The 26,080-nt window shown below is 39.1% G+C and overlaps 1 protein-coding gene across 4 annotated transcripts in view; it reads right to left on the bottom strand.

Annotated features, from left to right (window-relative positions):
* Positions 1-26,080, bottom strand: part of OPA1 (OPA1 mitochondrial dynamin like GTPase) — a 99,176-nt gene that overhangs the window by 32,019 nt on the left and 41,077 nt on the right. For all 4 annotated transcript variants that reach the window (XM_049880193.1, XM_049880176.1, XM_049880185.1 and 1 more), the window contains 15 exons: positions 22,048-22,128; positions 21,813-21,887; positions 21,325-21,396; positions 21,143-21,242; positions 20,268-20,398; positions 17,152-17,224; positions 16,982-17,054; positions 16,023-16,138; positions 15,112-15,176; positions 14,278-14,354; positions 10,602-10,767; positions 8,204-8,356; positions 6,607-6,715; positions 3,683-3,762; positions 110-250 (listed from right to left, as the gene is read on the bottom strand). In XM_049880193.1, the coding sequence (XP_049736150.1) occupies positions 110-250; positions 3,683-3,762; positions 6,607-6,715; positions 8,204-8,356; positions 10,602-10,767; positions 14,278-14,354; positions 15,112-15,176; positions 16,023-16,138; positions 16,982-17,054; positions 17,152-17,224; positions 20,268-20,398; positions 21,143-21,242; positions 21,325-21,396; positions 21,813-21,887; positions 22,048-22,128 (1,512 nt within the window). The remainder of the gene's footprint in view (positions 1-109; positions 251-3,682; positions 3,763-6,606; positions 6,716-8,203; positions 8,357-10,601; positions 10,768-14,277; positions 14,355-15,111; positions 15,177-16,022; positions 16,139-16,981; positions 17,055-17,151; positions 17,225-20,267; positions 20,399-21,142; positions 21,243-21,324; positions 21,397-21,812; positions 21,888-22,047; positions 22,129-26,080) is intronic.

A 26,080-nucleotide genomic window follows, 5' to 3' on the forward strand; every position in this document is an offset into this window, starting at 1 on the left:
AATTGAGCACTGAAATATTTAAGTAACACATTACAAGCAGCAACATTTTACTGCAAGAAAAAAAGATCAAGGAAGCAGGGTCACGTTTTTCGGCAACATTATGTATTACCAGACTTGGGTCTACTTCTACTCCTCGGGATTCAAGGTTCTTTCGGACTGTGGTTATCTCGTCACTTGCAAGGTAAGCTGGGTGCTCCTCATTACACTTCAACATCTTCTCCAGTTCATTCTTGGTTTCATTGTGAACACACTTAAAAATGTTTAAAAGAGGACTATGTTTATTATTTGGCACACTTGTGAAAACAGAGTTCCAATCCTGATAAATACATTACTATTGCACCATCGGCAATATAAGCTTCATCAGGACAAAAAAGAAAGAACCTAGTAACCTGGCTTATGAATAGAGGGTAACTGGTTTATGAAAGCACAACCTGGCCTCATGAGAGGGGAAAAACAGGAATTAGTCCTATTTGTTATATCTTACTTTTGCCAAAATATTTTCCTATTGAAGTGACAGCACCAAGCACCTTCTTATGCACTTTTAATTCTTTCTTGACATTAGGGTAGGATCTAGGTCTAGAAAATAGGACCCTAAATGTATGGGAAGAGAGAATGTTCTAGAAACGCCTCATATCAAGAACCAGATTACTGTAAAAACTCAAACTTGTTGACATGTGTCTTTTCCGATAAAGAAATTAAATGTAAAATGCATTGTTTGATTTAAAAGTCTTTTCAGTACAAATCATGCTTCAGACTGCTTCTGTGAGGATAGTACCTATCTTTTAAAAATTTACTTCCGGTCTCTTCTCTGTAATTATTCATCATCTCTTGACCCATACATAGTAGTTGTAAGTTATGAAAACATGACTCTTACCTTGTATTAATCCATTATTCAACCCTTCATTCAAAATTGATGGTAAAAGAAACTGCCTTCAAACTCACTGATACTCTAAACAAGTTACCAGTATTTTGCTCCAAACTGTACCAAAATTATGGAATCAGTATTTGTGCAAGAATTATACTTAAATACAAATAATCGGCTTGTAAATGGAACTACTAATACTCTGAAAACTTGACACTTTAGAAGTAATATTATTTAATAAAGAAAAATTCCATGTTTTCTTAGCATCTGCATATTTAGTCCGAGGTAAGAAGGAACTCTCTGTCAATGCTGTTCCCCAACTAGTCTCCCACCTATCCTGGTCACGATCTCCATTAGCTCAGCTTAGACAAGGTGAGGTTGTTTCAAAAGGATGGATTTTCTTAGAAAACTAAGGAAAAAGAACAAATGCATGAAATAGTTTTCAGAGCATGGATTTGTCACCTTTAAACAGGACAAACAGTTTTGTTTCTTTTCCTGCTAAATCCTGTCACTCAAAAGACAGGAGGAGAATGGTTACACAGCTACTTCAACTCGCAGCATTAAGACCTGGGGACGTTCTCAACCTCTTCTAGGATCTGTTTCTCTCCGTAACCTGCACATACAAGGTTTAGAACGGTGGCTTGCATCCGGGAGTAGGGGGGATTAAGAAAGGTTAGAGAAGGAGGATGTGATTCAGGGAGCCTGACATGAAGCTGTATTTTGAAGGAAAAAACAAGCAAGCAAACACCCGTATGTACACAAACACCCGTACGTACACAGACACCACCCCAGGTGATTCTGATACACCCTCCCCTCTATGCTCCAAATTTTGGCTTCTATTCTATGGTCGGCCTGGGTCTAACACATCCTGCTTTGAAACCTTGCAGGAGAAGGCTCTTTGATGTATTTCCAGATTTCTCTTCTAGCCAACAGTCCAAGTTCTTGGGAATAATATAACCAGGACTCATTTCTGCTCGAGAGTTTGGCCAAAGCATATTCACCGTGAGGTTGCTGAGGCAAATCCTGCCATCGTTGATTGTTCTGGATAGACTCTAGGCCTAATTTCATTGAGCCTTGAAGGCCAGACACCATTTTTTTCTAGAGTTTATCTGTCTTACACCAGCTTTTCCCAATCAATGCCTCTTTCTTTCTCAAAGTCAGAAACCTCTGATGGGTCCCCTAGAAGTTATTTTCTGACAGACCCTCCTGCTCTCAGCCCGTGTGCAGAGCAGAGATAACTGAGGCTCCCCGCACACACGCACAATCCAACCACCAACTCTGTCCACGTCCTCAGTTTCACAATGACTCATTCTTCACGTAACTCAGGGCAGAAAAAAGGAGGAAAGGAAGACCACCCTTTCACTATTCTGAGACAAATGGAGACTCACATCTAAAAGACTGTTTGTGAAAGAAGAAATGTATGAAACTGGAAAAAAATTGGGTATTGATTATATAATTTAACTGCATCTAAAATGAAAACAAAAGCATAAAAGAAATAATAAAGATACATCATTTAGTAAGTTTCCATTCTCTTTTACCTCCTCTCTTGATTTTTCCTTTCCTAGTCTCCTTTCTCTAAGTAAATGCACTCAAGGAACAAAGAAAAGAAAGTGGATTGGATGTCTTCTTTTCTTATGCATTACTTCATTCATGTATTTAGAGTCTATATTTTATTTAGACTCTTTAAGGAATGAATACAGAAATGGGATAGTTTTAAAAGGTAATGCTAAATGGAAAAAAAGCCATAAAAATTTGAAAGGAATAAAAAGGGCTGGAGGTGGGGGTGGTGTGGGTAATGGGAACTTTATTTGGATTTTCCCTCTATTTACTCGTTCTTAAAACTATTTATACTTGTCTTTACCATTTTGTTCTTCTGAGGTGTGATTAAATGTTTATTAAATAAATGAATTCTATAATCCTGGTTCCTGTCTGAATTTTTAAATATTTTTTGTAAACACAGATATAAAAAAATGCAAAGAAAATAATTTGATTACAGTAGTAACAGAAAAATCCAGAAGAAATATAATGGAGTAAGAACAGGTTTTAAAAAAAACATTATACAGGCAGGCCCCCCAGGGTTATGAACGTGTGATTTACAACCTGTAGTTATGAACCAACCCCTGTAAAGCCTATTATTATATTAAAAATTCGAGGTACATACAGTGGTTTGTAATAACAAATGGGCATTACTTTGTGACATGCATCAAGATATTATTATTACAATTACTATATTTTTATGTTAAAGATGTTTTAGTGTATCTGGAAGTTTTTTTTTTTTTTTAAGTGTTTTTTATGTTTAGAAAGGTATACTATATACTGTGTACTAAGACAAAAAATTGACTAGCTGATGTTAGATATGAACCTTACCTAACCGTTCTGACTTATGTACAAATCTGACTTAAAGACAGACTTATGAAGAGAACTTGTTTGTAATCCCAGGGGTGCCTGTATTCGTTTTTTCCTAATCACATTCATTCTATAGCCTCTTAAATACTTGCTATTTTTTTTCTTCTGTTCTTTAATCTTTTTTCAGTTTTCTAAATTAACTCAAATAGAAAATCAAAACGGACATAGTGGTCAACCACAAAAGGGCATGTTTCACCTCTCCTTTAGTTCAATAACACAGTTACTTTACTTTTTTAAAAAAACTTTCTTTCATAGTTTACTGCTTATTCTAAAGATCAGTTATGTTTTAGAAAGGCTGATATTAAACATCTGAAAATCTTAAGAGTGGTCTAGAGCCATGCGATATATTTTAATGCCTGAATTAAAATGAACAAAATGATACCATCATCAGACCAGACAGTTATTTGTTTTTACCTGTTCTTGGGTCCGATTCTTCCAGTATAGCCACCTCTTTTTCCAGTCCGGACCCACCATGTTTTCAATTGCACTTTCAGCTAGAAAAATACAAAATATTTTAATTCATTAAGAATTTTATTGCTCACCAGGTATATAAATTCTAATTAACAATGCTCTTTCTTAACTACTTCAATGTGCTATATCAATAGGAAATCAAGTTCAAATAAGATACAATATATGATTGCTATGGTACATGTACCAAAATTTAACTACATATGTATATGGAATTTAAGAAAATTGCTATTGCTTATAAAATTCCTATTTAAGTACAGCAGCAAACACAATAAAATATTTTGAATTACAGCAATTTAGAATAATATGAGTACATATACACGAGTCCAATTTACTTCCTATTTCTAGTAATACTAAGCAACTGGCTGAAAACTCCATGAATAATATTCAACTATAAAAGCTATCAGAACAAGTCCACGAAATGGAATACAAAGAAATCAAATCGACTACATCTGTCTTAACGGACAATGGAAAGCTCAATACCATCAGTTAGAAAAAGGCCAGGGGCCGACTGCAGAACAGACCATCTACTGCTCATATGCAAGTTTGAGTTGATACTAAAGAAAATTAGAACAAGTCCACAAGCGCCAAAGTACGACCTTGAGTATAACCCACCTAAATTTAGAGACCATCTCAAAAACAGATTTCATGCGTTGAACACTAATGACTGAAGACCAGACAAGTTGTGCAAGGACATCAAGGACATCATCCATGAAGAAAGCAAGAGGTCATTACACAGAAAGGAAAGAAAGAAAAGACCAAAATGGATGTCTTTCATCTTGTCTTTAGCTCCTGGACTCAGAGTAGCTAAAGTGAAATGAAGAAATGATGAAGTAAAGAGCTGAACAGACGATTTCAAAGGGCAACTCGAGACGACAAAGTAAAAAATAATGAAATGTGCAAAGACCTGGATATAGAAAATCAAATGGGAAGAACACGCTCAGCATTTCTCAAATTGAAAGAACCGAAGAAAAAATTCAAACCTCGAGTTGCAATATTGAAGGATTCTATGCGGAGAATACTAAATGGTGCAGGAAGCACTGAAAGAAGATGGAAAGAATACACGAAGTCACTGTACCAAAGAGAATTCATCAACATTCAACCATTTCAGGGCGTAGTATATGGTCAAGACCCGATGGTATTGAAGGAAGAGGTCCATGCTGCACTGAAAACACTGGCGAAAAACAAGGTTCCAGAAATTGACGGAGCACCAATTGAGATGTTTCTACAGATGGATACAGCACTGAAGCGCTCACTTGTCTATGTCAAGAAATTTGGAAGACAGCTATCTGGTCAACTGACTGGAAGAGACCCATATCTGTACCCATTACAAAGAAAGGTGATCCAGTAGAATGTGGAAATAATCCAACAATATCATTAATACTATATTTCCTACCTGAAAGTTGTTCTCGAATGCAGAGTAGCTAAAGGAAAAGAAGAAATGATGAAGTAAAAGAGATGAACAGAAGATTTCAAAGGGCAGCTTGAGAACACAAAGTATTACAGTGAAATTTTACACACAAGTAAAATTTTACTGAAGATCATTTAAAAGCAGCTGCAGCAGTACATCGACAGGGAACTGCCAGAAATACAAGCCAGATTCAGAAGAGGAGGTAGAACAAGGAACATCACTGCTAATGTCAGATGGATCCTGGCTGAAAGCAGAAAATACCAGAAAGATGTTTACCTTTTATTGATTATGCAAAAAAGGCATTCGACTGTGTGGATCATAACAAATTATGCATAACATTGCAAAGAATGGGAATTCCTGAACACTTAACTGTGCTCATGAGGAGTCTGTACTTAAACCAAGAGGCAGCTGTTCCAACAGAACAAGGGGTTACTGTGTGGCTTAAAGTCAGGAAAGGTATGTGTCAGGGTTGTATCCTTTCCCTATATTTATTCAATCTGTATGCTGAGCAAATAATCCAAGAAGCTGGACTATACGAAGAAGGACGCAGCATCAGGATTGAAGGAAGACTCATTAACAACCTGCGATATGCAGATGATGACCTTGCGAGCTGAAAATGAAGAGGACTTGAAGCACTTACTGATGAAGACCAAAGACCAACGACCTTCAGTATTGATTAAACCTCAACATAAAACAAAAATCCTCACAACTGGACCAATAACATCATGATAAACGGAGACAAGACTGAAGTTGTCAAGGATTTCACTTTACTTGGATCCACAATCAATGTGCATGGAAGCAGCAATTAAGAAATCAAACGACCTATTATTGCACTGGGTCAATCAGCTGCAAAAGATCTCCTTAAAGTGTTCAAAAGCAAAGATGTCATTTCAGGGACTATGGTGTGTCTGACCTAAGCCATGATGTTTTCAATCACCTCACATGCACGTGAAAGCTGGACAATAAATAAGGAAGACCGAAGAAGAACTGATGCCTTTGAATTATGGTGTTGGTGAAGAATACTGGATATACCATAGATTGCCAGAACAATGAACAAATCTGTCTTACAGAATACTCATTAGAAGTGAGGATGGTGAAACTTTGTCTCACATACTTTGGGCATGATATCAGGAGGGACCAGTCCCTGGAGAAGGGAATCATGCTTAGTAGAGGGTCTGCGAAAAAGAAGACAACCCTCAATGAGATGGACTGACACAGTTGCTGCAACAAGGGGCTCAAGCATAACAATGACTGAGGATGGTACAGGACCAGGCAGTGTTTCGTTCTTTTGTACATACGGTCGCTAGGAGTTGGAACTGACCCGATGGCACTAGCAACAACACAGTGCTAATGACAAAGACCCAGAAATGCTAATTATATTTCTACAAATGCCGATAAAGTTGGATGACTCCTTCACCATTGTGAATGCTCAGAGCTCCATGACCCTGTCGCTACTTACTATCCTTGAGACGAGCCTGAAGAGCCTCTTCCATGAAATAAATAGCTGCATCCCACTGCTGTTTATCAGATATGGACCGGTCTTCTAAAGCATTGTGTTGAATAACTCTCTGAAAGAACAAGAGAGGAAGAAAAAGCTAATTCGATTTATGTCTTATCATTTTAGTAGTTTCATTCAAATTGACAACTTAGTGGATATCCAAAATAACAGATGTATCTAAAATAACCTAAAAGTATGTCCCTCCCATAAAAATGCAGTTTGTCTTTTTATTTGCTTGCTTATTTGTCAGCTTTCTGTCTAAAAATAAACAGTGAAGATTCTCTTAGCCCAACTTAAATGAGCTGACTGTCCTGAAGACAGTCCAGAGAGAGGCACACGACACACTGAAAACTACATGAAATACAACATCCAGAGCCCCGGCGTCCAGGAGTTAATAAGTCAGATCATCACCGTCTCTCGTATAATAATTATTATAGTTCTCTGTTAACAGCAATGCTAAAAGTAACAGCTTAAAAGGTCTAAACAATTATAAATGTTAATAATTTATTAAAACTACAAACTGTTTTCCCAATTTTATAACTACTGAGTGAAGAGATGAAATGGCACCAGTCTTTCAGAGAGCCAGTCTTCCAAAGTATTTAGCAAGAATGAATATGGTTTCCAAATATGAATACAAACACTTCTTCAAAAGACAATTAGAATTACGATAGCCCACAGTGAGATATGCTCGTCCCTGGAAAGCTGCTCAATCTTGTCGTTTAACAGTGCCTCTCCTGACTCTGCTCAGAGAAGGTACTTAATAAAGGTTACACTGGTATGCTCGAGAGAACAAAAGCTTTATCAGGTGGTGGAGGTCAGAGGCCAAGCCTTTACAATCAGACAGAGCTGGGTCTGAATTACAGCTCGGCCAATGACAGTAATGTTGTTGTGTGCCACTGAGTCAATTTCGACTCATAGTGACCCTATAGGACAGAACAGAGCTGCCCATAGGGTTTCCAAAAGGCTGTAATCTTTACGGAAGCAGACTGCCACATCTTTCTCCTACAGAGTGGCTGGTGGGTTCACGCTGCTGATCGTTGGTTAGCAGCCAAGCGCTTAACTACCGTGCCACCAGGGCTCTGTGACAATAGGGCTGCTGTAAGAATTATATAAAATAATGCCTGGAAAATACTTAGCAGAGTTTGTGGCACACAGGGAGCCCTCGATACATGGTAGGTGGTGTTATGATTTTAGAATTCTAATATTTTATGATTCAAAACCACTGAAAACCAATGCATATAATTCTTTTCGTGACAACACAGGGTGACATGACAAGCAGTTATCTGTAGTTTAGGCCCATGTTTATGGGAGCCTGCTTCCTACAACACCTGATTTCTTTTTTGAAAATGGTAGCCTAGAAAGAAATGGCAGAAGCTCATTTTACATGAGGAGAGAAATGTTAAAGGGTAGATTACGGACCATGTATCTATTTCTTTCCCTTGTTATTTTAAATTCAAAATCTAAACAGTCATATAAAAAGAGTCCCCTATAAAACAGTATCAGTTCAAGAAACTATATAAAAACGTGAGGCCAACGTTTTAACACACAAATGACATACCAAGCTGTCTTCTGCAAAGTCATTCCACTTGTGGCGTTTAATACTTTCTTCCTTAACAGCCTCTTTAAGTTTATCAAATATGTCATCATGTTCTTTTCCTTTTGGTTCTGTCATGAAGCGGGAAAATTCTTCTTGTAGGGTCTCCCAAGCAACCTACGATTATTTAAAAGAGAAAAAAGCTGTATTTACATTATATACATTTATTTAATGTATAACATGAAAAAATAACACATGAATTCAAGTCAAATACATGAGAAAGATCAGCTTATTAGAAAATACACATAAAACTACACTTTAAAAAAGGCAGTGGACATAAACGCTGGCCCAGAGGCCTCATCCTCCGGACGGCCGGTGGGGACAGATGTGGCCTCCTGACATGTTCTGCTAGACACATACAGCTTAGAATGTTTAAAAATTGGCAGCCAACATTGAAAAATCGATAGACTTCATATAAAAATTTGCATTTCCAGACTCCCAGGAACTCTCTGGCAACACTGTACCCCCACTCCTATATGATCCCACCTGCTAAAGCCTGGCCAGGGCTGCCCCATAGAGAAGGTGTGCATGCTCAGTCTGCACTAGACTCTTTCCACCTTGTAGATACTGGAGTCAGCCTGCTTCTTCCACACTAAAAACTTTAAAATTTCTTAGGTAATAATTCTGTCTTCTGCACTGCATCAAGACTTTCAAGTACAGCTGAGTATTACTTAAAAAAGCCAAAAGCTGCTGCCATCGAGTTGATTCCGACTCACAGAGACCCTGCAGGACAAAGCAGAACTGTCCCCTAGGGTTTCCAAGGAGCACCTGGTGGATTCGAACCGTCAATCTTTTGGTTAGCAGCCATAGCTCTTAACCACTATGCCACCAGGGTTTCCGAGTATTATTAGGCTTACATCATAGCTAGCTCCTAATTATCTGAACAGGAAAAAGAAGAACACAGGGTCAGATGTAATTAAGAACTAAATCAAGTTATGTGTAAGTGGACTTTTTAACATTTGATTTTATATTTAGCCTCCTCATGGTATAGAGAAAGAAATTATGGCCTAAAGAAAGGTGATGCTCAAGGACACAATGAGAGATGGGGTCAGTTATAAGATCCACATTTCCTTACTTTCATCAGGGCCACGACCCAGGTCCAAGGACAGAGATCAGTGGGAGACAGAATCGCTGCCCTCTTAATGACCACTGCCTCTGCTTGAACCTTAGGATATGAAAATATCCTATCATGGGACAGGACCCAGGAAGAAACACAGGGCCAGGAGTGAGGGCTGCTAACGAAGTGGTGGCACCGGCATTCTAAATACTTCAGGGGTAAACGTGTTGACAACAGACCAGGGTTCAGCGGCATAAACTTAGGAAGGGAGATCGTGAGAGCTCTTAGAAAGGAAAACTTGAGGAAACTGAAAACAGAGGTGAAGAAGCAAGGGGGGATAGGATAGGAAAGGGGTGAAACCACTCGTGAGTAATTAGAAGCTGATGTTTTGTCTCCAAGGTAAGGGGTGAAAAGCAAAATTATTTTTCATGTTGACTTCAATTTTGTGAGTACCGTCACACAGAACATAGGACGTATACTGAGTCTTACAAAAATCACTCTTCAAAGAGTAATATGGCTGATCAACTTGGATGACGATGATGATCATAGCTGCTGGCTCCTACCACGGGCCAGGTACTGCCTAAGGTTTTACATGTATTAACTCATTCGATCCTCGCAACAACCCTACAGGGAGCATTACCAACCCTATTTTATAGATGAGAAAACAGAGGCAGGGAAAGGTTAAGTAAGTAGCCCAAGGACCACACAGCTATTGAGTGGCAGAGCCAAAATATGCCGATAACAAACACGGCCTCTTTATTTAAGATACTTTCTTACGATTCCTAGTCTAACCTTCTGGCAGAAGCCTAACTAAGGAAATGACTACCTAAGTATAACAGCCCTCTAGAAAATCAATAAGTGAAACATTCTGTCCTTTTAACACTTTCCTTATAGACTCTCCGTCCGCAGTTTTCACATTCAAGCAAATTTGGCTGGTTTTTAAAAAGCTATCTTTGGAAGCAATACCAATACTTTCAGCCCAATACCAACCTCTAAAATTTTAAAAGTTTAACAGCCCTCTAGAAAACCAATAAATGAAGTATTTTATCCTTTTAATAGCTTCCTTATAGCAACTCCATGCAGTAGTTTTCACATTCAAGCCAATCTGACTGATTTTTTAAAATGCTGTCTTTGGAAGAAGAACCCATACCCTCAATCCAATACCAATTCCGAAAATTTTAAAACAGCCGAGTATAAAGACTAAAAAGAAAGACAGTGGCCGTGACGGTAAGAAGACCTACAATCCACAGCTCCTGGTCCCTTCAGATGATGCTTCTTACCCATTTAATTAAATTATGTGCTAACCTCTACTGCTTTATTAGGGAGCTGTTTATCAGTCCACTGTTTGAGCTTGATGTCCACTGTAGTATTAAACGTTCCTGAGTTCAGCGTCTGTGCAGCTGGGAGATAGATGTTCTCAATCACATGAGTTGACACTCTCTCCCACAAGGACTGCTGAAGGATTTCCTCCCTAAAATTCGAAATAAATAAATTTAAGGACACTGAAAACTGAAATTCAATGTTAGGTTTTGAACAACAATTTTTACTGAAGTATAATTATTTAAGGCGTACAGATGGATAAGGTTTTGTATACATACACACACACCTGCGTATCACTGCGATCAAGATAACGTCTACAGCCAGCACAGCCAGGAGCTGGGGCCACTGGGACTGTTTGTGTTTGCTACAGATTAGTTTGCATTTTCCAGAATGTTATATAAATGCAACCATACAGTCCGCCGTCTTTCACTCTGCATGACACTCTGAGATACATTCGTGTTGCTGTGTACATCGATATTTTGCTTGTTTTTATCGATAAGTAAGTAGTATCCCATTGTACGAATGTGTTTATCCATTCACCTGCTGATGGACATTTGGGCTGTTTCCAGTTTTTGGCTCTTAAAAATAACACTCCTATGAACATTCACGCACAAAGCCTATATGGACAGATGCTTCCATTTCCCTTGAGTAAAACCTAGGAGTGTAATGGCTAGATCATATGGTAGATCTGGCTAGATCATATGGTAGGTCTATGTTTCACTTTTTAAGACACTGCCAAACTGCTGTCCAAAATAGTTCTAACCTTCTACCTTCTGACCAGCAGTATACGAGAGTTCTAGATCCTCCACACCCTTGCCAGCACTTGGCTTGGTCAGTCAGTTTAAATCTAGGCACTCCTCATAGGTTTCTGTGATAGCTCATGGTCTTAATCTGCATTTCCCTAATGACTAATGATTCTGAGCATCTTTTCATTGCCTATTTACCCAACATTAAGTTTTCTGTTTGTTTCACAACTTTACACATGCTGATATTGAAGTGGAATCCCACATTGAAAAGTTCATAGTATAATTTTAACATTGTACCAGAAAACAGCACAAAACATGGAGATATTATGGGACGCTGTTCGGTAAAACTATTCAACATTTCAGGATTAAGGTAACAATATAAAAGACATACCGCAAATTGAAAACTCTGCTTTTAAAGACAAATCTCTAAATAAGAAAAAGACAATTACTTCAATCAAGAAAAAAAACTCTGAAATCTCAATATTTATTTGGCTTCCTCCAAACTAATTTCTATGGTAACAATATATTACATACAGCACATGAGTGTTATCAGGCGGTCAGTCTTAGGAGTAACCTCAACACTCTAGGATGTAGCCTCAAAGCTGAGCAGCATAAACACCCCTGCTGTCCAAAAGCGGAGCAGCACTCTCTTGGGTGAGGAGAATCAATCTCCACCCCGATGGTGACTACTGACTAAACATTTTGTGCAAAATTGAGTCTACTGAATCAATAAGCTTAGCTGCTATTTTGCTTTTTTTTTCTTTAATGTTCAGGAGGAGCCCTGGTGGCACAGTGGTTAAGAGCTTAGGCTGCTTGCTAAACCAAAAGGTCAGCAGTTTGAAATCTACCAGCTGCTCCTCGGAAACCCTATGGAGCAGCTCTACTCTGTCCTGTAGGGTTGCTATGTGTCAGAATCAACTAGATGCTAACGATTTAATGTTCAGGCAAAGCCCTGGTTGCGCAGTGGTTAAGAGCTCGGCTGCTAACCAAAAGGTCAGCAGTTCAAACCCACCAGGCTCCTTGAAAACCCTATGGGGCAGTTCTACTCTGTCCTATAGGGTCGCTGTGAGCAGGAATCAACTCGATGATGGCAACAGGTTTGATTTTTTTAATGCTCAGCTATTTCTGTAATTACAGCCAGAAAAGAAAAAAGAAAGAAAAGGGCGATGAGGAGATGAAGAGAGGCTACATCAACTGAAGATCGGAAGGGCAAAGTCAATTTGGTCACGAAGGTAATGACAGATAGTGGGGGGAGATTTCGGGAACAAGCTGGAAGAAAAGAAGCTTGCCAGAGGCTCCTATTCAGATGCCATTTTAAACAGAAACGGAAGATTTCTGAAAGTAAACAGAACACCAGGATCTAGCCTGTGACCATCAGGGCTTCTTTCTGTTCCTGACTCTGAACAGATATGGTCTGTCAATATCCTCCTGGGAATCTGTGGGCTACGAATCTATATTCCAGACAGTCTCCAGAGAAAACCATGACAAAAATCCAGAGCACCAAATCCTGACAAACCTGAGGTAACTTTCTCACAGGAGGTGAGTGCTTCCTTCATCTACCACAGACAGCTACAGCTTCCTATCCACTTCTGGCCTCACCTGCCTTTTCGTCACCCACCGGCAGTCTTCTGTCCCATACTCCCACTGCTCCCCTCCGTCACAATACTTTTTACCGTGTCCCTAATACCCCGCCCCATGACAAACAAACCACTTCACATTTTCACTCTCTTTCCCTGTTTCTTTCTTACAGACACACCCCTACATATCTTCTGCAAACTTCAAAATAACGGACTTACACTAAGCCACAGAAGTGGCTTAAAATACAAATAACAAAGGTACAAGTTATGTGGTGTATATATCTGATTAATCAACAGCAAGTACAGACAAGACCCACTTTCAGGATAAGGAGAGGAGATAAAAATAGGTAGAAGCTGAGTACTTGAAGAGGGAGGGGGCTCCCCTCTGAGGACATATGAGCACTGAGATGGAGAAACTAGAGACACAGAATTCTAACTTGAAGAATGCACACTACTGTCTAGGCTCAGTTTTGACAGCCTTCAACTGAGCAAAGAGCAGACGTACAGAAAAAATTTAGAATGAATGGCTGTAAGGGTAGCTCTGTTCCAAGAATGATAAGTTCTTAAAAACATCTCAGACTTTCAATTTGTGATTAAAATACAATTGCAAAATATTCCAGGCTGCTTACACAAAAATAGCTTGTTTGAGTTACACAGAGCATGTTTTGGTGTTACAGAGCTCCATTTCAACAAGTTTAATAATGCACAAATTTGCATAAAACATAAATTGAAGGTGAGAGTTTGCTTTAAAAAGGATCCGCATGAGAATTTTCCAAGATGACGTAATTACTGGCTATGTGTTGCAAGTAAGATCCAATTCACAATGTGATCCGCGCACAACACAGTAGGCACACGTTACAAAATGCGCTAATTCTTCTTACTCAGAGATGAGAAATTGAAAATATACACTCTTCTTCCTTTATAAGCCAAACTCGTGTTTTCTCTAGAGTTTTTGTTCGCTATGATTAATCCAACAAGAGCCACCAGTCCTGAGAGATTGTTTGATATTTCTCTAAAGCACAATTTGATGAAACTTTTGCCTATCTGATTTTTTAGAAATCGCAATTACACAGTTATTAAGTATAAGGTAAAGACAAGCCAAAGACAAATCAAGGTTTAAAGGGCATGAAGGAAGCCATCTTTGAGAAATTCAATCGGTTAGACTACAGCAGTGGTTAGACATACGTTTATGCTCTTGCCAACTTACTAAGTCTTCTGGGGATGAGTCAAGGCAACAAAAGGTCACCGCACTATCCCTCTGAGTTTATCTATTTTATCAGATTGCAATAGAGTGAAGCCTTTGAGAAAAAGGGAGTGACATCAGAGTCAAATACTCACCAGTGTTTTGGTGTAACCTGGCTCAGACTGATGACTTCATCAAGGATTTCATTTTTAGCTTTTTCAAACAGTTCATTCTAGAAATATAGATACACGTAAATAAGACTTTCATAGGATAATAAATTCACCCTGCCATAATATTCAGAGATAACCAGAATGAAGGCCTTTGATGGGCTAGTAGGTTGAGTTCAGGTTTAGCACACGAACATCAAATGCGGCTCTCCTTTTCTAGTCTCTTTCAGGAATGCCAATATCTAGATAAGCACAAAGGAGCTGACTCAAAAGGTCTTTCTTACTTGTTCAATTTTAAATGCTGTTTTTCACATAATATTTGTACATGCAATGCTTTCATATAATGTCGCGAAAACATCAACGCATACGTTTAATTCAGTATATTAGTAACTTAGTAATCAATGCTGTGCTTTACAAGTTACAATCAGCGAAAAATATTTAGTTTCCACTAGAGTTCTTCACAATAAAGGTTAAAAAGGTAAAAAATTGGTTTATCATCAAAAACATTCTGGATTACATGAATATATTCATTCTGTAGACCTTTACAGAACAGTCTTCAAACTTTCTCAGAAAATATTTTAAACACTTGTTTTGATATTCTATGATCCCGAATTAGTTTTCAATGTTATATAATAAATAAATTACTGCAGAAGAGCTAACTGCTCTGGGAAATGTATTCTTGCAGCTCTAAGTTGGTGGTCATGATTAAAACCTAAGCCCTTAGCAATTTAATTTACCAGATTTCTCTCATCAACATAAATCTTGTTAGAACACACATTAGGTTAAGATATACACAAAACACACGAGGTACACAAATATTACCCGGTCAAGTTCTCGCAGGCGAGGGTAGTTATTCTTCCACTCAGTTTCAAGGTTAAAACGTGTTGCTGAGGAAGAAGAAAGAATATTCAAGTTTGACAATGCTTTTTTCCAGATATGGTGGATAAAGCCTACCTCACGTATCTTCTGTATTAACTGAATTTCTGAGGGGGTACCTATGCCCCCTTAACAGTCCGGGTTCTCAACATTCAGAGTTTCCTTATTTTAATCTCTCTCTAATCTCTTTGATTCTAGTTTCCCCATTTTCAATCACAAAACATGCAGCTGAGGCAGCTTAGTGTAGCTGCTGAGAGCATGAACTCCAGAGTTGTGCCACCATGGTTCAAGCCCTGGGCCTATGATCTATTTGCTCTGTGACCCTGGGTAAGTTACTCTGTACCTCTGTTTCCTCTTCTGTAAATGCAAATAACAACAATAATCCTTATAAAGTTGTTGAGGGACTAACAGGTAGGATTCCCATACAGGAAAAGGGGAGGAGAACATACTCTCATCAGATCAACTGTGGAAGCAAAGGCACGGAGCTGGGAAGTGTGAGGTTCAGGAAACAGTACGATGTGGCTGAAGCACAGGGTGCTGTTCCCCAACCACTTCCCCTCTCCCCCTAAAAAGGGGGAGATCTAGTTTGCTACAGTTTAATAAGCTCTTTCTCCCAGACACTACTGTAAACTTTCCAAACATGTTGAAACTCTAATGTTCCGCTAGCAGTGTACGCTGTGAAAGGAAAAATGCTGCTCTTGTACAACCTCTGAAGATCTGAACTTTCTCCACTGCCCACATACTATTTAAAAGGAAATACACTAAAATAAGGCAATGCTAAAGAATCTGATGGATGCTAAAGACTGCCAGCTCATAAAATACCAAATTTGTTTGCTTCTTTAAAAAATCCGACTTACCTTTGAAACTATCAGCCTGCTGTTCAACCGACTCTCGTACCATTTTCCAAAAGCAATCTGAGACAGCAAGGCTTAAATTTCTTGTAGTCACCTGGTGTGCCTTTAGCATGCTTGTCCTACAGAAAAATAACAAGAGCTAAAACGTCTTCAAATGGCAAAAAGACAATAACACTATCTTACTCAGTTTGCGATGAGAACAGCCACTTATAAATTTTATAGCCGTCTAACAGAACTTTCTGTGACAAAGAAATTATTCTGTATTTGCGCTCTCCAATCTAGTAGCTATTAGACACATTTCATGTGGCTAGTTAGGCTGAGAAGCTGAATTCTTAGTTTTCTTTCATTTTAACTAATTTAAATAACCACATGGGGTTAGTAACCACTACACTGCAGAGTACGGTCCTACATTCTCGCCAGCTCATTTCCTAATAGATAACATGCAAGTTTTATCTAGTTCATGAGAACTATTCTGATTTACTGCACTAATCTAGAAGCAAGTGCATTTTTCTATCCCAAGAAACTGTCTACATGTGAAGTTTTTAATATAATCCAATTGCCCTTTTGTTCTTCCTTATAGCTTTTCTGTCAATTTTCCTTTGAGATGGCCCGTTGAGTCCCCCTCACTCCAACTTTCTCCACGACTAAAAGTATGCACACGTATTTAAAAACTTAAGTGTTGACTTTTCCTTTATAAGTAAAACAAGAGGTGTCTATGTTGCCTTTTAATGCCCATTATTATGCCAACACCAGTGGGTAATAATGCCCATGTGATAAATTGCTCCCGATCCTGTCAAAGAGTATCTTAAGGGCCTGCTTATTAGAGCCAGATCACTATTTGGTGAAAGTTCTAGAAACTCACTATTAAACTAACAGCTATAAAACAAACTTATCAGTGAAAATAGTTTCATTTAGGCTATACTGTCACTGTAAAATCTTTAAATATTAAACAAGACACCTACTTTAAGAGTTTTGAATTCTGGAAAAATTCTTCTTCATATTCTCTTATAGCTTCAATGTTTTCAGAGCTGTTTCCTAGGGAAAGATGATAGGCACATTTTCATTAAGAAATGTACTCTTTATTATTTGAGAACAACACAAACTAAAAAAATTATAATCCATCTTTGCATACCTTTTCCTGTTACAACAGCAAAATAACCTAGAGCTTTCATTGGGAAGAGCTTTCCTTCAATTATTTGCTGAATCTATTTTAAAAAGTGGGGAAAATAAATGTGAGACGTAGACTTCCATAACTTTTAAAAGCATAATATACAATGTAAGTGGCAAAATTTGATGACACTGTACACATATATTTAGTCAAATATACAAATTTGTACAAAAGCATTTCAAATGTATTTCAATTGGTAGTCAAGGAAAAACACATATATTTAAATTTTACTACACTGAAAAAGGTATTACTAAGACATATGAACCATAATTAAGTCTTGGAATGATGTACGGTGCTCTGGAATCAGAAAGAATTGCCTGAATCCCTGCTCTGCCACTTACTAGCTCTGTGGCCTAAGTAAGCTACTTACCTTCTACAAAGGTTGTTGAGAAGATTACATGAGATAATACAGATACCTAGCACAGTGTCAGGCACCTAAGCCTTCTAAAAGCACTCAGTAAATGGCAGCTATTGTCATTTGTTCCAGATCCATCATTTGCATACAAAGTAAAAGAGTTTCTGCCCCCTGGAACCTATTCAGATTAATACCTGGTTAAGAATACCTCCTCTGAGACACGTTACATCCCTAAACTAATCCTGAATCTTTGGAATAAAAAGGACTGAAATAAGCTTCATTTGTACTTCAAAGAAATATAAATTCACTACCTTAGAGGAGAAGGAAATAAGGAATGAAGAGAGATGGGAAGGAGGCCACAGAAGTGTGCTTCCACCTTACTTCCTCTCCGTATCAGGACCAATACTGCCACAGCAGGCCTTACTCTTAAAGACGAGGCAAAGACCTGGTGGATCTGCACCACCATAACCCTGCTACAGGCTTGTGAGATTTGTCTTGTAAGGAGGCAGAGATGACAGTGACTACTGAGCTCCTGCTCCATGCCAGGCCCCTCATGTGCCTTGTCTATTATGTGGGGCCTCTCCCCATTTTACAGATGAAGAAGCTGAGGCTCAGAAAACTGCAGTAACTCAAAATTGCTCCAGCTGGGGCGCATCAGACGCTGATTCTGTTATATCAGTAGTTACATCACCAGTAACCAAAATGCCTTGGAATGGGATCAAAATTGGAATTTTTAAATTCTAAATTGTTTAAACCAAATTTACGTTAAATAAAGCAAATACTAGAAAAAAAAAAAAAAAGGCAAGGCAGAGGTCACGGAGGCTGTGCAGAAAAGTTAATTTAACACAGCAGGCCCAAGATTGCTATCTTTAGAAAAAGCCTGGTTTGAAATGCTGGGCCTTGGCCAGCATTATGAACTCGACTAGTGAGCAGTTCTCTACACTGATATAAAATTTTCCCTAAATAAGAGTGGCTCATCATGCAAGCAATGTGTTTATGCTGAAGATTTGCTTTTCTTTCGGGAGTCTGCAATTTTGGTACATGACTAGCTCTGAATAAAAACCTTGGCCTCTCAGTCTCTAATGAGCTTCCCTAGTAGACAACACACGCAAATATTGTCACAACTTGGTGCGGGAGGGATCAAACGTGTCCTGTGAGACTACCGGCAGAGGGCGCTCGGAAGCTCACGCCAGGCTGCCTCCCGCCTTCACTCCCTGCACCTTCTCCCCCTGTGATTTCACTTTGTATCCTTTAGTTGTAATAAAATTTAGCTCTGAGTATGACTATTTGCTGAGTTCTGTGAGTCCTTAGACAGAATCACTGAACCTAGGAGTGGTCACGGGGACCCCTGACACAGAGGCGTTGTCCCAGAAAGTTTAAGGTGGGAAGGAGGGCAACTTTAAGCAGCAGCACAGGAATGGGACTAATGACTTCTGAAATGGTTGTTCTATGGGGATAATGATATAATATTAGATGACAGCCAATTTTATGTGCCAAGCACTATTTCAGCCACTTGACAATATATTTAACTCATTAAATCCTCACAATCTATGAGCTAGTACCATTGATGTCTTTGCTTCCACCAGATGAGGAAGCTAAATGCGCTGAAAAGTCCAATAACTTGCCCAAGGTTACACAGCTAGCAAATGGTAGAGCCGGGATTTCAAACTAAGGAATACGGCTCCATCTCTGTAGTCTTAACTGCTGCCCTGTACCTTTACAGCTAAATAAAAACAGACTTAAGTCAAGACTTGCATTCTAGTAAGACTTACACGTAATGTCACCTTGAAATAAAACTCATTCCTTGTTAAGGGGGGAGGGAGAAGCAATGGTGCGGCAGGTTTCAGTGAAATAATTCCAAAAACTATGATTCACTTGGATAAGGGACACTGAGCAACATGTTTAGAACCTACAGAAATTCAGAATGAAAATAACCTCAGAGATCAACTAGACCAATGGGCTGGATTCAGATAAGTGACAAAATCTACCCAATGCTATAAAAGCCAGTTGGTGGTAAAGCACAGCTGAGAATACTGGGAACTAAGTCCCAATCCAATATTTTTTTTACTACAAAAATTTGCAATAGTCTTTTGACGAGTTAAACCAAAAAATCCATTGCTGGTGAGTCAATTCCAGCTCGTAGCAACCCTAAAGGACAGAGGAGAATCACCCAACAGGGTTTCCAATGAGCGGCTGGTGGATTTGAACCGCTGACCATTTTGGTTAGCAGCCGAGCTCTTAACCACTGTGCCGCCAGGGCTCCTATTTGATGAGTTAGGAGAGGTGAAATTTTTCTGTAATAAAATGACATAAATAATGGGTCCAAAAGGAATTGTATAGTGCCACCAGCTTTACACTAATTTATGAATATCAACTAAGACAAACACCTAAGCAAATAAAAACACCACGACGAAGAATAAATATACGTCAGCATTCAAAATTACCTAAATTAAATTAGGGCAAGCAATATTTGAGTTGGAATATTTGGGAAGCAAACTGGGTATAATTATGGAATTTTTATTTATGACCCCAAATTTCACTTAAGTACAAAACTGCACTTAACTATAACTTCCCAATACTTGGTTTTTAATAGGAACCAAGAAAAATCTCGCTACTGCTTTCTCAAAAAGTATTCTGCATTTTTTTTTTCCTTAAACAACTACCCTCTCTCTCATCTGGAGCTTGTATAAAGAATGTGATCTCACAATAAAGACCTTGCCCTCACCCTGCTTGGACTAGCCACATTTTTCTCTGCCAGGTCTACTTTGGTCAAAACAAATATCGTCCTTCTTCCATGAGGATCCATTTGGCTGACCAAGTCTGTAACGATACTGCGTTCTGCATCCACAGAGCCGTCTGGAAGAAATTGAGGAGTGACACTGTAAAAACCGCAAGGCGGTTGTTAGAAACTTAGCACTAGCTACAGCCTTGTATTTAAATTATGGCAAGAAAAATGTTCTTATTACGTTTGCCTTAGTTGTGAAAAGAAATTCTAGCCAATGAGACTTCAATGATGCCTACTGAAACAAGATCAACTTTAATTCCACTTACAAATAAAATAAGAAGAGCATGCAAGAACCCATTTATCTCCTATATTTATGCAATGTGCCTATTTAGGGGAAAGCATGGATTGCTAAAGAAGGAAGTGTATCAGTGATTTTCCTTGTGACAGTCGCTGCAACGGAAACTTGTGAGATGGTGTCACATATCATAAATTTTATTTAATAAAGCCAGGCTGCAGAGCCACAATCCAAACGAGTTATGTGATACATACATCTTGGTGAAACTCTTTTACGAAGAGGATGAATGTAAGGGCAAAGTGTGAGGCAGTCAGCCCAACCCTGCGTCTTCTCAAGGTAAGCCTGAGCCCCAACAACCCTAAAGCCCCAACCCAGGTCTGAGGGGCTGAGCTAAGGAGGCTCAATACGTAGGCAGCCCAGAGTGCCATGGGTGCCGTAGCTATTCAGGATCTATCCAAGCCACTGTTCCCATAATGCAGGGCAGTTAGATATAGGGTGTGACAATCTGTATGGGGAAGAGCTTCTTTAAATTGTTTTCAACCTAATAACAATGTAGAAAATAACTTCTGATTCCAATTACCTTGAATGCACAGGATGATGGCATTAGGGTTCTGCATATATGCTTTGCTGATACTGAAAATAGTTTCCTTTGTGTCAGGAGCCATGCCTGATGTCACAGTCTTGAAGGAAAAGTTTTTAAATGTTATTATAAAGGTTTTCCACAGTCAGAATGAAATAAGACATGTGTTAGCACATACTTACGTTAATCACACCAGGTAAGTCAACAAGGACCATTCTCTGTAGCCCAGGGCCTTTTACATTTAAGGATATGGTCTATTCAGGAAGAAGAAGAAAAATAATAATACTAATACTAATTTGAGGGTGAGGGGTGTTCAGAGTTCTCTGGCGTCAATTATTCTGAAATGTCTCTATCTCATTCACTCAGATATGGTACTCTAAAAAACATTTTCTAAACCTCAAAGTGAGTATTCTAGAAAATTGCCCTTGAAAACAAAGTTTGAAGAAAGGCAAAATTATACATAATCTTATTACCTAAACCTCTGATAAGATTTTAATAATACATTATTTGGAATATTAAGAACACACAAACACAAAAATTCAATGTATCTTGGAACAGCTGCAGTCTAAACATCAATACCAATATTACCAAATACCAATATTAGGATTTATCTGAATTCATACACACTGATAATCCATAAAAAAAGTCTGAAATGGATTGTAGCCCTTACCTCAGGACTGACGGTACAGCCTTCTTTCACGTTTTTCCTCATTCGGAGTTCTATTTCATGTCTCAATGCTGCAAGCTACAATGGAAAACCAACAAATGCCTAAGAAAATTTTGCTTCACAAATAATCTGTTTAATTATCTTTTATGAGCTTATTCTGCTCATAAAATTAGACACAGGATCCTGTTAGTAGACCAGGCTTTAAGAGACACTGTAACATTCCTGCTTTTCTACTTACATCTTCCTCTTTGGTTAAATCAAATTCCCGAGAACTATCTTTGAACAAGGCCACATGGTGAGGACCTTCACTGAGAGTTACCTGAAATTAACAGAAAACAGGACATTGACAATGAAGATTAATTTCCAGAGCACATACGTAGTCCATACAGGGCAACCATGTCACACAAATCGGGGCATCCCTTCACACTCCACCTGAGGGCAGCAAGCCCTAGAGCTGTCAACATGGTAGCGCTGAGACGACAATCATTTTCTATCTGTACTGTTCATACACACTTCACACGTGTTGTGGAACCCTGATGGTGCAGTGGTTAAGAGCTATGGCTGCAAACCAAAAGGTTCGCAGTCCAAATCTACTAGCCACTCCTTGGAAACCCTATGAGGCAATTCTACTCTGGCTACAGGGTGGCTGTGAGTCACAATCAACTTGAACGCAATGGGTTTTATGATTTTTACAACAAGGTTGTTGACTACTTGAAAAAAAAGACACATTTTACATCTGCTATGACCGAAAACGCTGCTGCCCTCCCACCACTCCCAAGTCAATGGCACAGAGGACTGTGTACAAAATCAGCACTCTAACACCTGGAAAACTAAAGACAATCTAGCGTCCAACTTGAAAAGTGAATTTACTAGGTAAAGGCAATTTATTTACTTAACATCTATTTATTAAGAGCCAGCTATGTGATACGTAGGGGGAAACGCAATGTATCTGGACTCATGTATTGGGAGAAGCTCTGACGGCACAGCAGTTAAGTGCTCATCTGCTAACCGAATGGTCAGCAGTTCGAAACCACCAGCCGCTCCGTGACAGAAAGATGTGGCAGTCCACTTCCTTAAAGATTTACAGTCTTTGTGGCAGTTCTACTCTGTCCTACAGGGTCACTATGAGTCGGAATTGACCTGATGGCAGTGAGTGTATACTGGGAAAAATACACACAGAGATAATTGGACACGGTGGAAAACCTTGGATACCACAGAAAAGAATGGTAGAGGGGATCTAAGGCAGGCTTCACCCAAGCACTGACATTTGAACATGAAATTTTACAGCAACTTACGTTAACAGACAGGGGTTTCATGAGAAATTCTAAACATCACATTCTTTAACTTTTCCATTAAAACTCTTAAAGCTTCTCCTACAATTATCCTGTTTTACTCTTAAAATACAATTCCTACCACTACGGTTAACAAACAGGTTAGCAAAAAAACAAAAACACAGACGTTTGAAGACCTCAGAAAGCAACCGTGGTAGCCAGGACTAAGATTCCAAGATCCCAAAGGATCTTTTGGGGGGATTTTCCTGTAGCTGTCATTTGCTGATTTGTGGCAAGGGAAGAAGACAGAGGAAAAAGCTTAATATGTGCAGCAGTCTCACTGGGCTGAGTAGACGAAATACGGAATACAGGGTTATTAAGTGACTGCAACTTGAAGTGCCAGGATCTGCAGGAAAATGGACTGCAGAAATGAACCTCTAAAAACTGAGCCCTCTATTCTGTGCACATTTCCCTTTAAGGCATTCAAACGCTAAGAAATGAAGCAGAAGGAGCTGCTCTGCTGTTGTTAGGTGCCATCCAGTCTGTTCCAACTAATAGTGACCTTCCGTACAACAGAATGAAATGTTGCCCGGTCCTGTGCCATCCTCACAATCATTGTTATGCTTGAGTCCATTGTTACAGCCACTGTGTCAATCCATCTCCCTAAGGTCTTCCTCTTTTTCTCTGACCCTCTACTTTTCCAAGTATGATGTCCTTCTCCAGAGACTGGTCACCCCTGATGACATGTCCAAAGTACGTGAGATGAAGTCTTGCCATCCCTGCTTCTAAGGAGCATTCTGGCTGTACTTCTTCCAAGACAGATTTGCTCAGTCAATGGTATATTCTATATTCCTTGCCAACACCATATATCAAAGGTATCAATTCTTTTTTGGTCTTTCTTTTCATTGTCCGGAAACCCTGGTGGCGTAGTGGTTAAGAGCCATGGCTGCTAACAAAAAGGCTGGCAGTTCGAATCCACCAGCCGCTCCTTAGAAACCCTATGGGGCAGTTCTCCTCTGTCCTATAGGGTCGCTATGAGCCAGAATCAACTTGACAACAACCAGTTTGGTTTTTTCACTGTCCAGCTTTCACATGCATATGAGCGACTGACAATGCCATGGCTTGGGTCAGGCACAACTTAATCCTCAAACTGACATCTTTGCTTTTTAACATTTTAAAGAGGTCTTCTGCAGCAGATTTGCCCAATGCAATACATCATTTCATTTCCTGACTTGTTTCCAGGGGCGTTGATTGTGGATTTAAGTAAAATAAAATCCTTGACAACTTCAATCTTTTCTCCGTTTAACATGATGTTGTTTGTTGGTCCAGTTGAGAGGGTTTTTGTTTTCTTTATGTGGAGGTGTTATCCATACTGAAGGCTGTAGTCTTTGATCTGTATCAGTAAGCGCTTTGAGTCCACTTCACTTTCAGCAAGCAAGGTTGTGTTATCTGCATAACGCAAGTTGTTAATGAATCTTCCTTCAATCCTGATACTGCGTTCTTCTCATAGTCCAGTTTCTCAGATTATTTTTTCAGCATACAAATCTAGTAAGTATGGTGAAAGGATACGACCCTGACACACACCTTTCCTGATTTTAAACCATGCAGTATCCTCTTGGTCTGTTAGAATGACTGCTTCTTGGTCTATGTACAAGTTCCACATGAGCACAATTAAGTATTCTGGAATTTCCGTTCTTCACAACATTATCCATAATTTGTTATGATCCACACAGTCAGCTGCCTTTGCATAGTCAATAAAACACAGGTAAACATCTTTCTGCTTTTCTCCGTTTTCAGCCAGAATCCATCTGACATCAGCAGTGACATCCCCTTTTCCAAGTCCTCTTCTGAATCTGGCTTGAATTTCTGACAGTTCCCTGTCGATGTAGTGCTGCAACTGTTTTTGAATGATCTTCAGCAAAATTTTACTTGTGTGTGGTATTAATGAAATTGTTGGATAATTTCCACATTCCATTGGATCATCTTTCTTTGGAATGGACACAAATATGAATCTCTTCCAGTTAACTGGTCAGTACCAAATTTCTTGGTACAGACAAGGGAACATTTCCAGCGATGCATCCATATGTTGAAGCATCTCAACTGGTATTTCCATCAATTCCTCGATCCTTGTTTTTCACAAATGCCCTCAGTGCACCTTGGACTTCTTCTTTCAGTACCATTGATTCCTGATCACATGCTGCCGCCTGAGGTAGTCCAACGTCAACCAATTCTTTTTGGTACACCGACTCTTCTTTTGATGCTTCCTGTGGTCACTCAATATATGTACATATATATTTTTTGGTAATATTTTATTAAGTTTTTGGTGAAAGTTTATACAGCAAGTTAGGTTCACACTTGACAATTTCCACACAACTTGTTCAGCGGCATTAGTTACATTACAACGTGTCAACATTTTCTTTGTGTTTAGTCTGCACCAGTTTCAGTACTCTAGTTTCCCTGCCCCCTTATCTTCTCATCTTTGAGTAATTGTTGACCTTTTGGTCTCATACTGATTGATTTCAAGCAGGGCCCCAATCTTATGGTAATATCCTTTGTTTTGTGTGCCATTCTGCTATTTTGCTAAGATGTGATCTTATGACTAGGCTTTGTTCTAGGTTTAGAAAGTGTCTCAGGGTGACAGTCTCAGGGAGTCCTCTGTTCTCTACTGTTCCATTTTGTCTGGGTTTTTTTTTTTTTTTTTTAAATAAGAATTTGAGTTCTGCTCTATATTTTTGCCAATTCTATCCAGGACCAACTACTATGACCTTGGTAAGAATGGTCACTGGCGCCATCTCGTTCTTCTGGTCTCAGGGTAGATGAGGTCACACCTCATGCAGATGCATGTCCTCTCTGCACTTTTGGTTACGTTCTTACTGTTTTGCTCCTCCCAAGTATAGAACCACAGTTGTGCCTTAGATGGCTCCTCGCGAGTTTTTAAGACCCCACATGCTACTTACTTCACTAAGATGCAGATCATGATTTTTGTGTGAACTGTTATGC

Source organism: Elephas maximus, chromosome 1 (assembly GCF_024166365.1).
Source record: "Elephas maximus indicus isolate mEleMax1 chromosome 1, mEleMax1 primary haplotype, whole genome shotgun sequence".
NCBI lineage: Eukaryota > Metazoa > Chordata > Mammalia > Proboscidea > Elephantidae > Elephas > Elephas maximus.